The sequence below is a fragment of the Cheilinus undulatus genome, linkage group 2, assembly GCF_018320785.1.
Source record: "Cheilinus undulatus linkage group 2, ASM1832078v1, whole genome shotgun sequence".
Taxonomy (NCBI): domain Eukaryota; kingdom Metazoa; phylum Chordata; class Actinopteri; order Labriformes; family Labridae; genus Cheilinus; species Cheilinus undulatus.
The window spans coordinates 48962268-48979662 of NC_054866.1; the positions used below are offsets into that span (position 1 = coordinate 48962268).

At 37.7% G+C, this 17395-nt stretch overlaps 1 protein-coding gene and 1 long non-coding RNA gene across 4 annotated transcripts; one reads left to right on the top strand and one right to left on the bottom strand.

Moving 5' to 3' along the window:
- Positions 1 to 514: 514 nt before the first annotated feature.
- On the bottom strand, positions 515 to 6915 carry eif3k (eukaryotic translation initiation factor 3, subunit K). 2 transcript variants are annotated; one of them, XM_041807876.1, is made up of 8 exons: positions 6724 to 6915; positions 5904 to 6002; positions 5572 to 5692; positions 5158 to 5232; positions 2702 to 2768; positions 2463 to 2540; positions 2028 to 2153; positions 515 to 658 (listed from the first exon to the last, which is right to left on the bottom strand). In XM_041807876.1, the coding sequence occupies exons 1-8, from the start codon at positions 6783 to 6785 to the stop codon at positions 627 to 629; spliced, it is 660 nt and encodes a 219-aa protein (XP_041663810.1). In that variant the 5' UTR covers positions 6786 to 6915; the 3' UTR covers positions 515 to 626. The 2 variants fall into 2 exon arrangements, with proteins under 2 accessions (XP_041663810.1, XP_041663803.1); XM_041807869.1 differs by having other exon boundaries at positions 5158 to 5235.
- LOC121523112 lies at positions 6898 to 14573 on the top strand. Of its 2 annotated transcripts, none has more exons than XR_005993023.1 (3): positions 6898 to 6997; positions 8757 to 8878; positions 11799 to 11867. It is a non-coding gene; the product is annotated as an uncharacterized LOC121523112 (long non-coding RNA). The 2 variants fall into 2 exon arrangements; XR_005993022.1 differs by lacking the exon at positions 11799 to 11867 and adding an exon at positions 14496 to 14573 and having other exon boundaries at positions 6899 to 6997.
- Positions 14574 to 17395: the final 2822 nt, after the last annotated feature.

Sequence of the window (17395 nt, forward strand, 5' to 3'; positions counted from 1 at the left end):
TTCTCCCCTGTGCTATGCCCATGGTATAAAATTAGATGATTTTGATCCCACAGCAAGAAAATAGAATTCCCAGCATCCAATGTTGGGGAAATGTTTTTAGTTATTCAAAATTTCATGCAGAGTCCTGTTCTTAGGGGTTTTTTCAAGTTCCTGAAAAATGTGTGAAATACCGGTAATGACCCATCACATAATCCTTTAATCCAAACACACCGGATACCCATGAAAACACACAATAACATAATCACAGTGCAGAACAAAACATTCAGCAGCCATTTAAGCCCCACTACTCTGATTCACAGCAAGTCTTTATTTTTAACTGACACAGCCGACACCCTGATACCATCTGGGATTAACAAGGAAGGAAGTCAGGGAATTCCTGGGAATACTGAGTAAATAGCTCCATTGCAAAAATTTAGCATGGTCTGATGAAAATTTCTATCAATGACAGAAATGCTGGATTATTTTTGAAGAATTACACAAAGAACAGCATAAAATACGACACACAGACACAGGCTGGAAAGGATAAATTACATTTATTGAGAAAAGTGTGATTATGAAAACAAAATGACCTGGTTAAATCTTCAACAGCTGATGTGTGTGTGTATATGCACGTGTGTGTGTTTGCATCACTGAGATGTGGCCATAATGCTCGACACACCTGAGAAAGAAAAAAACAGGGCGAGTGGAAAGAGAGAAGAGGGAGAGAGAAAAAGAGAAAACATAAAGAGAATATTTAGTTTGACTTAATTATTAATCTCTAATTAAGACAGAAATAGGAAATAATCTTAAACTGTTAAATGTGTTATGTCAGACAAACTGGTTAAATGTAAGTCAGAAATATTGTTTTGACTTCCTCTCGGCTACAAGGAACAAACATGGATTCTATAATATATAAGCGTATATAATATTCTATGCTTTAAATAAATGTTTTTATAAGTTAAGTCATTAAAAGTATAAAAAAAAAACACGAAGAAAAATACTAACTGGAACTTTTTTCTGTCACTTACATGCCTCCTTTAGATATACAAGTATTAGACAGTTAAAGCTGGGCAGTGGATCAAGGAAGCGGGTGGGGTGGTTTTTGACGTTGACCTACAACCTCCTAGATGTGTTGAGTTCATACTGAGTCAGATTTGAAACTCGCACACAGTTGAAAGAAAACCCCTCAAATCATTCTTAAGAAAATGTTTTCACATTAATAGCCTGGATGTATGGGTAGATGTAGGAACGTACAGTCAACATGAAAAAATCACGCTTCCTGCCGTGGCTGTTCACAGAGTTCAGTCACATGACCTGTGCGTTGGCCTGGAGGGCAAAAAGAGCTTAGACAAAAGCCAGGGTCAGAGGAATTATGTTTTCAGGATGTTTGATTCTTGTGTTAGATCTTAGATGTTACAGGTCAAAGGTCAGGGTCATCAGGCCTTATTTTCATCCCTTGCTTTTGAATCTAATATCTAAAGAACACTGAGGGATTTTCTTCAAACTGTGCACAAATGTGAAGTCAGAGTCAATGATGAACTGAGTAGATTTATGGGGTACAAAGTGGGCATAAAGTGTGCAAAATGTTTCAAGAATACAATGAAGGATTTTTACCAGATTTTGAAGAAACCTTCCCTGGGACTCGAGGCTAAACTGATTAGGTTCTCGAGGTCAAAGGTCACTGTACATATTTTGAGGTTGCAGTGACCTTGTACTTATTTATATTTCAGCCTCTAAGGATCTTGCCTTCTATCATTTCTTATTGCTCCAGATCAACAAAACATCAGCAAGAGCAACAACTTCTAGGTTTGTGCCAAGTGTTAGTTCTAGCTTTTGTTTGGTCAGTGCAACTGAAGGTCAATATTTGAAAGGGGAGGATATGTCTGGGTCTGAATGTTTCTGCTGTCAATAAATGAGCACTTTAGGAGAGCCTGTTTTTTGTGTTTTGTGTCAAAGTGGCGATACTGCAGTGACCTGCACTCACACACTAGTGGAAGATTAAGTGGTCTATGTTCTGATGTATGCTGAATAAAGTCGACAGCACTCACTCTCAAAGTCGATCTTCTCCACGATGTTTTTGGGCTTGACGCTCTCCTCCTGGTTGAAGATGAAGATTTGTCCCTCCTCATTCTCTGTCCAGCCGTACTTATTCATCCAAATCTTCACCTGTGTGTCTGTGAGGACAGAGAGAGTCTTAAACTTTTTTTTTATATTACGAAAATTTTCTCAGATAAATATTTGATTATTAGAGCTTTAATGTTAAATCTGCTCATCTGTTATAGAGGTTCATCTGTCTTTGATGTGTAGAATTTTGATGGTTTTACTGTTATTTAGCATGAAGTCTGGCGATCCTCTCACATAATAATTAAACAAAGTGATGTTTTATGATCTAAATTTAGGCTTTAAACTGCAGGTTGTTAAAGATCTGCTGTGTTACTGTCTATCTGGTCTGAGTTTTCCTACCAGGGGCTCCTTGTTCTTACCCAGAGGGTCTCCCAGCATCTCAGCCAGTAACCGGTGCTCTATGGTCTGGTAGGTGATGCCCACGACATGGCAGATGACTGAAGAGGAAAACCAAACAGACATCGATGAATCCCAATAATATCTAAACAAATCACTACGGTTGTTCAGTGGTTCAGACTGTACAATAAAATCCTCCTCTTCCTTGTATTTGCTGTAGGGCTTTAACGTTAACCATTATGAGTCAGATGACAATACTCACACTTGCGGACAGAGTCTTCAAAACCGGTGATGCCATCGATGAGCTCTCTGTTCTCCTCCAGACTCGTCTGTGAGGAAGAAAAGGAAGAGGAGGTGATTAAAATGATCAACCACTGTTGCAGGTTTTGAGAGGAGAAAATTATCAGCAGGTATGAGAAGAAAAGAGATGTCGCAATGAGGGAGCAGAAGCAGCATTTAATGATGGATGAGTCAGGAATTTCACAGCAGTGAATGTAATTAGATCACAAACACTTTGATGATTAATAACAACATCTGTCATGACTGAATGTGGAAGATAACGACGGGAATCACCTTTGGAAAATATGTTTTAAACTAGAGAGAAACTTCCTTCTATCACAGCAACTCTTCTAACATTCAAATATGAATGAGGAACTCTGATTTAAAATGCAACTTTGACATCTTTGGACTTCCTAATGAAGTAATCCTTCATGCATAACACTGAAATAAGTTTGGGATAAAATGGAGACATGGATAATTTAAATGTGAAAGAAGAATAATGAGGATATATAAAGAAAAAGACTTAAATTGGCATAGGTCCATTGGTCCAGTCTAAAACTACACTAACTTATTAGTATATTTGGCCAGAACTTATAGAAATTTTGATATCTGCCAATACAGTTATTTACTTTTCTTATGCTTATATCTGCAGATTCCGATATCAGACTGATAACGTGCATCCCTCCTCTCCAGTGAAGGATATGCAGTTCACAAGAGTTATCCAAACAAGAGAAAACAACTAGAAACAAACCAAATGTTCAGTTTAGAGGCACTTAAATTTTCATTTGTATGAAGCAGAATAGATTTGTTATAAACCTTAGTGCTCCGTGGTACACAGTATCTGAACATTTAAGGCAATGGGAAGATGCACGCATGTACAGAACATCACTTTAATCAATCAGATGCATAAAAACGGCAGCAACAAGCCTATTCTTAGCAGCAAAAAAACCCCCAAGACTTATTTCTTAAGAAAAAGCCCAGATGCAGTATTAACTTCTTTACAAGTTAGTCGATATGACGCTTAAAAGACAAAGATTCATCCACCCAACACCCAGGTATTTATACAAAGACACAGACTCAATCACATCCACCTGAAACGCAGTGATAGAGGAAAGGTTTGGTGGCTTTTTCTTTGAGCTTGAAAACATTATGGGTTTGGTTAAGTTAGGATTCAGAAGCAGTTTTAACTTGCACAGAGTTTCCTGTACAATATCAAAGGCTTCTTGTGCATGACAGACAGGCTGATGCTGCGTAGGAGCAAAGCAATAAATGACAATATCATCAGTGTTTAAGTGAACATTTGCATGTGGTACATTTTGACATGTGGTGTTTTTAAAGAGCTGGTGTTTGGAATACTTGAGGAAAGTGTATGTTTTAAAATGTGACATCACCAAAATGGGCATGTTTTGCAGAATTGACTGTATGTTTATGAGTCTGTGAGTAATTTCTATTGGTGTTATTTTACTATATTAAGATGTTTTTATTTGTTTTGCTTCTGTATAACTGCAGGGCACTCCTAGAAAAGAGACCGTGGTCTCAATAAGCTTTGACCGATGTACTTTTTACTTTTCCTTGAGTAGGTTTAGAGGCCGGCATTTTTGCTTCTACTTAAGTAGATTTTAACCGAAGTTACTGTACTTTGTCTTGACTATGAGTCTTGTACTACTTCCACCTTTGAGTAGTTCCAAAATAAAAGGAAAAAAGGCAAAGTCATAAGAGTTTGCATAGCACCATAAGGGTTTTAATAGTCATTAGATCTCGGGACCACATCAAAACAAGGATATATTCTAATACTTTTTCAGTCTGAATTCTGTTATCAACACAGCACCAAAACAACCCTGATCAAAGTTACAAATGACCTCCTCCTTTCCTCTGACTCTGGACATCTCAACATCCTCATCCTCCTCAACCTCACAGCTGCTTTTGACACTATCAACCACAATAATTTTAAGTACAAGTACAGGATTATTACCTTTATCATGGTAAAATTTCTAGGTTTATATTCTTTTGCATATATATAATCTGAGAATCTTTCAAGATTTGTCTTAGATTAAATATTTTTCTGTCATATCTACTATTTTTTGTACCAAATACTGTAGAAAAGTATGAATGAGAGTATTGGTAATAATCGCATCAATAAGCAATATTGGCATGCCTACTATTCCACCATGAAATTAGCACTAAGAACCATTTAGAAAAGTTTCAATGGTGAGGAAAAGCGTCTTTTTACCAGGCAGAAACCCAGAGCAGAACTAAACTCAGGTTAAACACGCTGCTGTGGCTTCTGAACATTTTTCCTGGTGATCTAAAAAGGTCAAATTTCCCTTCATAAACTCTGAACATGCCTTATTATAGAAAGTATTCAATGTTTCTGATGTCTGTTGTATCTCTGAAGACTGACACTGTCTGTGGAGTCTTGAAAATGTTCGTGTGTCATACCCAGAAGTTCTGGAAGTGGCAGGTCTCCAGCAGGTTCCCCAGGTACAGGATCTGTCTGATGGGGCGCTCCTCCTGCTGCGACACTGTAGTCAAGGAAAGGACCCTGACCCCAAAAACATGATTTTATTCCTACAAACAGATCATGGTGGGCAGGTAGGCTGGAATCAATACAGTATTATTACTGCCAATATGAAAATAAAAGTAGCAAAACGGTCAAAAAGGCATCAATGCAATGCTACTGATCTGTTTTTGTTGTGTTACTAATCATGTCTTTAACACCTTAATCATCCCTGCAAGGAGAAGTCTCTGTAAATCATGAAATATTGCATGGTTTTCTGCAGACCAAACACCACCAGTAAATCATTACAGTGTGGATCAACACTCAGGGCAGATTAGACAGCAACGAAAGGATACGTGAGTCTGGTCGATCATGCACTTGCAGAGAGTGAAGTCGGTGTGTGGCAGGTTGGTGAGAGCCTTCAGCAGAATCTGTGACGTCACCTGAGTCTGGAAGTAGGCAGGGTTGAACTGATACCTGCACAGATGAAATGAGTTCAGCTTTTTACTGATGAGTGCAAAACAATTTACAAAACTGAGAGTAAAGATTGAAAGAAAACTTAATATTTCTCAGGTCATGATGAAACTCTCCCTACAATACCAGCTACTCTGTTACTCTACACAGTGTCTCGTAATAAGACTCAAGGTAAATTGTAAATGGACTGCTGCACAGAAAAGGTGTAACTTACAGCTTCAGGACAGCCAGGTTGGCCTCCAGATCGTAGGCATTTTCTCTGGCTTGTGTTTCAACGTAGCGCTCCAATGTTGCAAGGTTTTCTGGGTTATACCTTTAGGAAAAGACAAGAACATAAAGTGCAGGTGAATCAGTGTAATCAAGTGTGCACTACATGGTTCTTCTTTTCCATTTTTTAAACTCATATCTACTACAATGAAGCTCCCGTAAAGACTGTCATAATATCAATACTTTGAAACCGTTTGAAACATTTATTTTAATCCCCTTTACTGTGATATGGAACTTGAAACTGCCATGAGATAATGACAGAAACCCCAGTCTAAACTGCATGAATACATTAGCGATTTCCCCAACAACACAGAGCCAATGTATTAATAAAGACGGAGAGCTGGAGACTATAATTCTATAAAGTTAAGCCTTAAAAATGAGCAATGCAACTGAAAGAAGTCTCGATATGGTTGGGTTTTTCTGTTGTGGGAATTTCTTTAAAATTGTGGTATACTGACAGCACAAGAAAGATTTCATTTGGGAAAAAAGACAGATGCTGACGACCACAACAAGCTAGCATTAGCCGCTTCCATAGTTTTAAATGACAGCTCAGTCTGTTTTAGATTCATTTCCTTATTTGCTTATTCTTATAAAACCACTCTTCTGTCTAGCATCAGTACAGGGAAAACAAACTCGTAATGCAGGATGCTGACAGCTTTCTAAATGAGTTAACCTCCCATCTCAACTTAGAGGCGTTAGCTTTAAACATTAGCAACCATGCTAATTGTCCATTAGCTCTTCCGCCCGGGTTTTCTCCTCATCCATACCTGTCGATTCCTCGCAGGAGTTTACCCACGTTCGCCCTCATCTGCTCAAAAGACGCCGACATTTGGTCCAAATTTTTAAGGCCAAACTTATGGATAAAAACCGAATTAAATCCACACGTGGGCTGCAAGGTACAAAAAAGCACCGGGCGGAGGAAGATGAGCCGGACCGAAAAGAGCGACACACAGGCGGAGCGGAAAGTGTACGGACCTGGAAAGTGAAGGACCACTATCGAGGCAACCTCGGCAGTAAAGGTATTAAGTTTTACAGACGAAAGTAAGTGACGTTATTTACGCTTAACGTGACATAGCCGTCGTTTTTTTTCATTTACGAGTAATTGAATATTTGATGCCATTCCTCCGGTTTTAGAAAAATTGTATCTTTATGTCATTATTATTTTGAAAGAATTAACCGGAAGCTTTCGTCTGGAATTGTATGGTGACCACTGGGGGGCGACAAATACGCTTAATTGAATAGACTCCTAAACTCCACTGATTATTGTCAGTGGACAAGGGAACGTTATAATATAGCAGGCTAAATTAAATCCCCTTTTAAGAATTAATTGTTTAATACGTAACGACAGAACTTATCTGATCTAATAAGAAATTCAGAGGATGTAAATTTTTCAGTTTTAGAAGCTATTCTTAAAAATGTATTCATAACAAATCCTTTCTGAGATTAAGATGGCGTATGAAGGCCACTCTTAAAACAATAAAAAAATAAAGAGTCATTAGTTAATTTAAATTTCTATGCTATTTAAGTCTTAAAATTACGAAAAAGCAAACTCAGAATTTTGAGTTTGCAAACTTGTTGATTGTTGTTGATGTATCTTTTTACTCATGTATTCATTCATTCAGGAGTAACACTTCTTTGATATTACTATTTTAAAAATTGAATCGTTATATTTAGTTTACCATCCAGTAAAAACCTAATGTGGCCTTTTATGGGACAAACAATAAATGAAACCGTTTTACTGCCCCCGTGGAACTGCAGCATTAAAAGGGGACGTCTTTTTTAAAGGTTTTTTAAAAGCTAAAATTTAGTTTTAATTATTTTATTCAATCTATTAAACTAGTAGTTTATTGAAACATTCACTTTTACATATATGTCATTGTCATTTTTTAAAATTATTTTTTACAAGTTTAGATTAATATTATTTTATGCCATTATTGAAATTACTTGATTTATTTAAATCATAATTCTCATTTCTTTATTTAAAATTTGAATAATTGGAATATTTGATTTAGTCTGGTTTAAGTTTTTTATTTATTATTATTTATTTTTTAATGTAACTGCATTTTTTTTTTTTTTTTTTTTGTCTCTTTGGAATCGCCCCATAAACTGTGTCATAATCGGCTGTGGTTTCGATCAGACGTTGGAGAGACGGTAAAGAGCGCCTCCTGCTGCCGCCTTATGGTCATAACCTGAAACTGCAACATATTAGTAAAGGTAGCCTTAATGTGCACAACTAAGTAAACACATCCGGCGGCTATTTTCAAAATAAAAATATCTAAGTGATTTTTTTTGTTGTTGTAGTTGTTTTAATTTTTTCAAAAGTTAAAACATATTGTATATAATAACAGACAAAATTCTACCGAGAGATGTTACTTACCAAAGACATCAACTCTTAAAGTATCCAAGCAATTTATCCAAATATTAGCTAACAGTAAAATTAGCGCTGTTAGCTTTTTCTAGCTCTAAAGCTATCTCGTAGTTTTGTAAGCTGTTGTTAATTTCAAGGGCGACATTATTTTTAATTTTGTTTCTCTAAACAACTTTGTCTTTGAGTAAGTTAGGTACAGTTTACGTTCTAAAAAAGTATCCACCTAAACTTACAGCTACAAATTGTCTGATGTACGGGTATTGAACGTTACATTGTAGTTCACTACTTTGACCAGAGGAGGGAAGTGCACTCTAATTATCATCAGTTATAGACACCATGCTGATGCAGCGTGTGTTTTACCCATTGATTGAACTGATATTACATTTTCCAACAGTATAATAGGATACTGTAATTTCACACGTTTCCTCCTAGGTCTCTCTGATCAGGACGTCTTAGATTGAGACCAACTTTGGTGACTTTATTGCAGACAATGTGAACAAAATACCAATGTCTACAGAACGGCTGCCTGAGACACGGTTAATGAAACTCTTCAGGTAAGTGTATTGATGTAACGTAGCGCACGTAGACTCATCATAGTCATATATCATTAAAGCAGCTTTATGCAGGGATCCATACAAAGTCTTATGAAAAGTTGAGTCTAATTTTTAAAATGTAAAGCCATGAAATGTCTTAAACATGTAAACTCCGCTGCCAGGAAGCTCTCAGTAAAAACAAAATTACAATATTACACACAGAGACTAGCACTGCTCAGCTCCACTCACCTCTGCTCTTCTTGTTTTGAGCTGCAAACTGTTCAGGATACTCCGTTAGGGGAATTTACTGAACAGTACACCAACACTTTGGTTTCACTTGACTTTATCATAGTGAGGAAGAAAAGCTGTCAAAAGTGGCCTTCCTGGTTTGGGATATTTAGAAAGCATTCTGGGATTGCTCACAGCACAGACCAGGGAAGTCCCTTTCAACAGCTTTTCCCCCACATTACATGATATTTATCAATGAAACCAAAATTTCAGTTTTTTTTCAAAATAAAAACAAAACAAGTGGAGGATGGCTTGCTGAATCTGGTCTCAACTCGATATTTAGGTAATGTAAGACTGATAAATAAAGACATTTCAGTGCAAAAATCTATATATTGTTGGGTTAAAAGTTTGAGATGGCACTCTGCCAAGTGTCTGAGTATGTTATGAGGTTTACGCTGTCTACTAAATATCACATTTTGTTTATTATTCTTTTTGGTCTATTTTCATCTCATACCAATTTTACAAATTTTATGGCAGCTTTTCCAGCAGTGTTTTACATATGACAGAGAAGATCGTTTAAGGATATTTAGATTAGAGATGAAGAATACAGCCAGTGGATGTCAATGGCCGCTATTATGAAGGGACTTGCAAGTCATGCAAAAAATAAATTGATAATTTATTTCAATTCAATTAAGACAGGGAATCAGAGCTGTTGAAGTCCAGAAAGCCCTGACCCTACCTATGACAGAGGTGCTATTCATTTATTCATTTATCTAAACAAGCAAGTATCCACCCCTTACTAAAATAAAACAACCTTGATCAGTCACTTCCACAGAATTACAGGCCCATTTCTCAACTCCCATTCATATCAAAAGTCCTTGAAAAAGTGGTTCTTAACCAATTATCATCTGTTTTAACTGAACATTTTTGATAAATTTCAGTCAGGATTTTGCAAACAACACAGTACAGAAACTGCTCTTGTCAGGGTCACAAATGATTTATGAATGAGTGCTGATAACAGTGACTGCTCTGTTTTATTAATGTTGGACCTAAGCTCAGTATCTGACACAATTTGTCACAACATTTTAATCAACAGACTGGAACAATGTGTGGGTATTAGTGGAACTGCACTAAAATGGTTCAAGTCCTACCTGTCAGACACAGAATTTTCAGTCTCCACTGGTAACTCTGTTTCTTCCTCTGCTCCAGTGATGTACGGTCTGCCACAGGGTTCAATTCTTAGTCCTGTTCTGTTTTCACTGTACATGCTTCCATTGGAAAATATTATCAACCAGTTCAACGGGGTCTCTTACCATTGCTATGCTGATGACACACAAATATACATGCCACTTAAGTCCAGTAACATCGACAACCTTACTACACTACTAGAGTGTCTCATGACCATAGAAAAATGGATGAGCTGTCATTTTTTTGCAGCTGAACACAGAAAAGACAGAGGTGATATTCTTTGGCCATGATCACTTAACTAGTAAAATAGAGTTGTCCCTCGGTCTACCAGCGCACAATATAAAATCTACAGGTAGAAACCTTGGTATTATCTTTGATTCTCAACTCAACTTCAATTCACATATCAGTAGTCTCATAAAACTTCCTGTTACTTCAACTTAAGAAACATTAATAAGATCAAATCAACTCTGTCTTTTCCCGATCTACAAAAACTCATTCATGCCTTTGTTTTTTCTTGGCTTGACTACTGCAATTCTTTATTTACCTGCATTAGTCAGTCTGCAATGGCTCGACTCCAACAAGTTCAGAATGCTGCTGCTCAGATTTTAACAAACACAAACCGTAGGTCCCACATTACCCCGATACTTTCTTCTCTACATTGGTTGCCCATAAAATACAGAATTGATTTTAAAACCCTTTTATTAACATTTAAAGCACAACACCATCTGGCCCCTCCATATGTCACTGAGCTCTTAACTCCCTATCCCCAAAATTGCAATCTAAGAGCCCCTTCATTCGCTGTTGCCAGGTCCAGACTGGCTACCTAAGGTGACTGGGCATTTGCCATTAAAGCCCCTAAACTCTGGAACTCCCTACCAGAGGATATAAGGCTGACCAACTCGCTCCCAGTTTTCAAATCTAAGCTTAAAACTTATTTTTATAGGAAGGCTTTTTCTTAAAGTTGAAAATCTTTGTTAATCTTGGGTGCTATTTGAACTGTATCTATTTCACCCCCTCCCTAATATATTTGTTGCATTTTTATTACGTGTATTAATCATCTCCTTTTTACTGTTGTTCGTTCTTGTTTTAATCTGGCCCTGTTTATCTTGTTTTATTCTATGCATTTTGTAAAGCACTTTGAAACTGTGTTTTGGTAGGTGCTATATAAATAAAGTTTATTATTATATTATTATTATTCATGTTCAGGTCTTTAAAGGTCTTAGACTTGATTCTAAAGGTGCACAACAGCCGTTTCGGTTACAGAACACTTTTTTAAAAAACATTGTTTCTTTTTGTAAAAATGATGATGATGATGATATCATCAGCATCACCTGTGCTGAAGGTCAGAAGTCAGCTCTGTCCATTAGACGACTTCAAACTTCACTTTTTTAATTCTTTAGGATGATTTTTTTGTGCCTGTTTCAACAACCCTCTGATCCTGCTCTCAGGGCTGTGCTGAGGTTAAGGCAGTTATTTGTGGTTAACTCACCTTGTTGTGTGTCTCTCACATCATGTGGGCGTTGAGGGGTCACAAGGACCGAATGAGACAGCAGACAGACAGTTGACTACAGAGAGAAGAGGAGGGAGGTTGAAGGTCAAACGTTGAAGATGACATCTTTAGTGCTGCATAGAAGGTGTGACTTCTTTCTGTTTCTACGCTTTTCACAACTTCATCAGTCCTGCATTCTGACACACAAGCTCCTTTTTCATCATAAAAGTCACAGTGAGTGACTTCTGCAGCTGTCTCCAAAAATGAGGAGTTTTTGTCCTGTAGGTTAGTTCAGAGTATTTCACCTCAACCTCAGAACCAGATGGACTTTGAGTTCAGTGCTCATTCATAAATCTTTAACATGCTCCCAGGATAAAGAGAAAGATCTGATCATAAATACACTTAAACATAGTTATACCTCCTTATTATCAGGACACGAGTGTCTTCATTGCTGCTGCAGCTTGCTGACATCAGAGAATTACACCCTGAAAAGTGCCTTGTCTAAATGTTCCTCCTCCATCTCTGACGTCACATCAGAGCGGACTCTGTCGGCCATTTCTGATTGCTTCTGAAACAGGCCGTTAGACTTTTACACCCACGTCGAGCTCTGATTGGCCGGCTGTGTGGAGGCGAGAGATGAAGCTGAGGTTTGAACTTCATCTGTCAGCGTGTCACTTTGCATTTGTTGCACAACCGTGCGTGTTTTTATGAAGAATATTTTATTTTTACCCCTTCACGTTACATTATAAACTTCACATAATAACAACAGAAAAACACACAAAGGAAGGAAAAAAACACCAAAAAATCAGCAAAACAAACATGTATGCACAAAAAAGAAAGCTCAATAAAAACTCAACATCAGTGTTTGAGGTGAGACGGGTAATTTGAATAATGCATTCAGTACTTCCCCTTAATTTACACATAATCTGTCTTTGCACCGTCCATCCACACTCTGTCCTCTGGAGCCCCTGTCAAGCCAGTCTTTGGGATTCTGCAGAATGCAGTGAGATCCATCTTTGGCGTGTGCCAGGGGCACTAAAGATTGCACCATGTCTGTTTTCAGTGAAGCCCGCCGCCGTAACACGTAAAGCTCAACAGAGCAGATCGACTCAAACAGGAAGTCACACAGGAACACACAGAGCATCTGGTCATTTTCAAAATAAAACACCAGATTCAGACTCCAGATCATTTATCCCATCACCAAACCAACATTATGTCCAAACAGGAGGCAAATGAACAGCAAATCACTCCATACGGGCAAAGAGACTTGCTGTTGGTGTTATATTCCTGAATGATCCTGTGATCCTGTGATGCAGCTGCTCAGCCCTGTCTGAGCTGAGCCTCATGGACGAGGGTGTGCACTGTTTGTTGCAGAAAAACCATGGTATAGTCAGACAATGCAGACATTGACCATGTAGGTTTGCAGTGCTGTCACAGATGGGGCCCCTTTAGGGAGGTTTCCTACTGTCATTACAAAATTTGCTATTTACCTTGCAAAGCCAATGAATTGGTCAGACTCCATGTCTGTCATCAGGTAAAACCATCATGTAAGACTCCAATCTGAGACCACTGTGCCATGTCTGAGAATGGACCTGACCAATCAGCATACTTTGAGGAGAATAAGGCGGAGCTTAGATGTAGCTTTAGTAGAGTGGCAGATTTACATTTCTTTATTAAATAAAAAGAAAAGCACAGCAATGAAATCTTTTCATGACAGAAAAGATGTTTGTGTTGTTCTGGTGACCTGCTTCAGCATGAGTTTGTGATTGTTATGGGTTGGGTTTAGTTTTACTGTAGGATGCGTTTACAATGGCTGCTGCCAGTCTAATGATTAGCCTGGTTGTAGCTGTAGTATAGCAGCAGTTTTATCAGAAGTGGGCCACATTTCTTTATGAAATCAAGAGCAAGAGACCACACTGAAAGCTTCTCTTAGCAGAGATGTTTTTGCACTCCTCACAAATGGCCTCAGCATTAGTTTTATTCACCAACAACGCTCCGCTGTTCATAAACTACGATAGCCAGCCTGTAGAACTCAGATTACCACCTCATTTTTTCTTGTCACTCTAGATGGCCTGTCATGAATGTGACAGCCAGAATATGTATCCAATCACCTTCCCAGAATCTTTTGAAAAGTCTTGCCCTTCAGCACTAAAGGGCTCCCTACAGACCTGAGGCCCCTTACCATTGCCTGCTTTGTATTTTGGCAAGCAACATCTTTTTGAAAAAAGGAGGACAAAAATGCCCACCTTCATGTGGAGTAGGCCTGAGTGCAGTGACAACAGATCAACAGAAACACAAAAACATGAGATTGTAAAACCTCCCAAACTAGATAAAGTCCACATAAAGTATCAGTAAATAAACCAATACATACAGAACATTAAAACACTGTAGAGTTTACAGAAATGTTCAAGTGCTGTCCATGAATGAAGTACAGCTATCAGCTTTTAACAGCCTGATGCTGGAGGAATAAAGGAGTCTCTGAGGATGATAGTGCCATCCAGAGAGCGATTTATAGAAGTTATGGTCAGAGAATGTGGTCAGGTTGGTTTACTCCCCCCTCCAGTCTTTCACCTGGACTCCTGTAATCTCAGACTTTTATAAAATTATTTATACTGATCTAATCTGTCACAGAAAATTTGTTAAACCAGCTAATTGAAGGAATATGAGAAGGACTTTGATATGATGAGTTAGAAGGATTTGATATCAGCTGATGTGATTTGTTCTCTTTGACAGGAAGTAAAGAGCGCCCGCGTTCATCTGCAGGGAAACGCTTTGAAACAGGAAGCTTGATGGGGAGCTCCGAGCAACAGTGAGTTTGCTCCTTGCAGAGCTGCAACTCACACACCTACACAAACACCTACACACACACCCACTCATACAGAAACACACGATTTAGTGGGTTTGAAGAAAACCTGAACCCTCGTTTGAAATGAATGACAATGAAAACTGAAACAGCAGAACCAAAAACAAGACCTCACGTACTCACACACTCCGCTTTATCTTGTGTGCTGAACCAGGCATAAACTTTGACTCCATTACTCAAATTACTTCACCTGACACCAAAAAGACTGTTTTATATTTATCCATGGGCTATATTTCACACCAAAGTTATTAGAGTGAACTAAAACTAACAAAATAACTATGATTAAATGTTAAAATCATTTAGATAATTAAATCTAAAATTAAAATGAGGCTTTACCAAAGAATAAAAGCTAAGACTTTATCGTATGCTCTTAAAACTAACTTAAATGAAATAAAATTTGTGACAAAATCTCTTAGTTTTAGTGTTTTTACAGCAGCGACTGACTGAGAGGAACACCCAGGCATTGGGAGTGTAAAAAAGCCTGATTCATTAAAGGAAGACCTCACACAGTGCTAGTTTTAGGTGCTCTCTGGTGCTACTCTGTGAGATTAACTTTAGCTACGTAGCTACGCAGCTAAACTAAGCTCACCAAAAAAGCTATGTAATCTACGCAGGTACCTTAGCTTTAGCTACATTTGCTAAAGCTAGCTTAGTTATAGATAGTGGAATTCTAAAGCTAACATAACTAAAGCTAAGCTAACAAAGCAGCAATGTAAACTATGCAGGTACGCTGGCTTTAGCTATGCAGCTATCATAGCAAAACTAAACTTACAAGAAAGCTATGCCATCTACGCAGGTACCTAATCTTTAGCTCCATTTGCTAAGTCTCATGTTGCTGAAGCTAACATAGCTATAGATAACGGAAATACTTCGCTGATATAGCTAAAGCCAATCTCACAAAGCAGCTATGTAAACTAATCATGAATGTCAACTTTAGCTACATAGCTAATGTAGCTTAACTAAGCTTACAAGAAGGCTATGTAATCTTCGCAGGTACCTTATCCTAAGATCCAATTGCTAAAGCTAACTTTGCTAAAGCTAACACAGCTATAGATAATGGAAATACTTAGCTAACATAGCTAAAGCTAAGCTCGCAAAGCAGCTATGTAAACTATGCATGTACGTTGGCTTTAGCTACATTTGCTAAATCTCATGTTGCTAAAGCTAGCTTAGCTTTAGATAATGGTGCTACATAGCTATGGCAGCTAAAGCTAATGTACCAGTGTAGTTTACATAGTTGCTTTGTGAGGTGAGCTTTAGTAATGTAGCTAATGTAGCTAAACCTAATCTCAAAAAGCAGCTATGTAAACTAATCATGAATGTTAACTTTAGCTACGTAACTAATGTAGCTGAACTAAGCTTACAAGAAGGCTATGAAATCTTCGCAGGTACCTTATCCTAAGCTCATGTTGGTAAAGCTAACTTTGCTAAAGCCAATGTAGCTATAGATAACAGAAATACTTAGCTAACATAGCTAAAGCTAAGCTTGCAAAGCAGCTACATTAGGTACATTAGCTTTAGCTAATGTAAAAGCTCATCTTGGTAAAGCTAACTTAGCTAGCACTGCTTATATTGTGATATTAACTACGTAGCTATTGTAGCTTTGTTAGCTTAAGTTTAAGCTTATGAAGCTAAAGCAAGCAACTGATTTTATAACTACTTTTTAAACAGGTCTATTTATGGGGCGCAGGTGGCCGAGTGGTTAAGGCGCACCCCATGTACGCGGATGGCCCGGGTTCAAATCTGGCCTGAGGCCCCTTGCTGCATGTCTCTCCTCTGCTCTCATCCCTGTTTCTGACTTTATCCACTATCCTCCTCTATCAAATAAAGGCATAAAATAAACCTTTAAAAAAACAGGTCTATTCATGATTTAATCCTGGATTAGACCCCTAACTTTTCTCTCTTCTATTTATGAAATGTTGCTGAGTCTGTAATGTTTGTAATGCTATTGTTTCTTTACTTGTAAATGCTACTTAGCAGACATTTAGCAGATGCTTTTATCCAAAGCAACTTACATCTTGTGTGTATCCTGGCGTGTACAGTGTAAACCACTGAGCAATCCAGCAGTATTTAAATAAAGATGAATTTAAAGAAAATTGGTAGAGTTGAAATATGTTGACCAGCAAATTGTGGCACTTCCTTTCTGAGATTTACGATGTCTCTGATGAAAAGTCTGTAAGCGTGGCTGTCAGAAATGTGTGGTCTGCAGCCAGACCCCTCTCAAAGTAGAGAGTGGCCTATTTGAATACATTTCAAAAATGTACAGTGCTTAACAAATTTATTAGACCACCTGTCATATTTGACTCAAAGACCATCCAGCATCATGAAGTACTTTAATGCAGACTCTTTCATTTTCAGTGAGCTCTCTATGTTTTACCATTTTGAACAGTAATGAGGAATTTCAAACTGAATTCACCCAAATTTGAGCCAGCTCACTGGGCTTCACTGAGAAGTCCGAAATGAATCAAGCATAACATACAACCACTAAAACTATTTTTTTCTGTTCAGGAATGCAAGTAAATAACTATAATTTGACATATTAATCAATAAATGATAATGTGCTTTACTATTTTTTCAGTTTTTTTTAATATCAGTAAATTTGAAAATTCATGCATAACAATAATAATGATATTTTAGCATTAAAAATATCATTTGGGTTAAAGAGCTTCTACAAATTGGTGTATTAACCATTGCAGAAATATAAAAAATGATTTTGGTAATTACCAGTGCTGTTAATTTAGGGCAGCTGTGGCATAAACATTACTTTGGT

Coding starts and splice junctions, on each gene's coding strand:
- eif3k (XM_041807869.1), bottom strand. CDS start 6,785: ATGTCGGCGTCTTTTGAGCAGATGAGGGCGAACGTGGGTAAACTCCTG. Junction 2,769..5,157: donor GCCACTTCCAGAACTTCTGG/GTATGACACACG, acceptor TCTTCCTCACAG/ACGAGTCTGGAGGAGAACAG. Junction 2,541..2,701: donor TGAAGACTCTGTCCGCAAGT/GTGAGTATTGTC, acceptor TTTCCTCTTCAG/TCATCTGCCATGTCGTGGGC.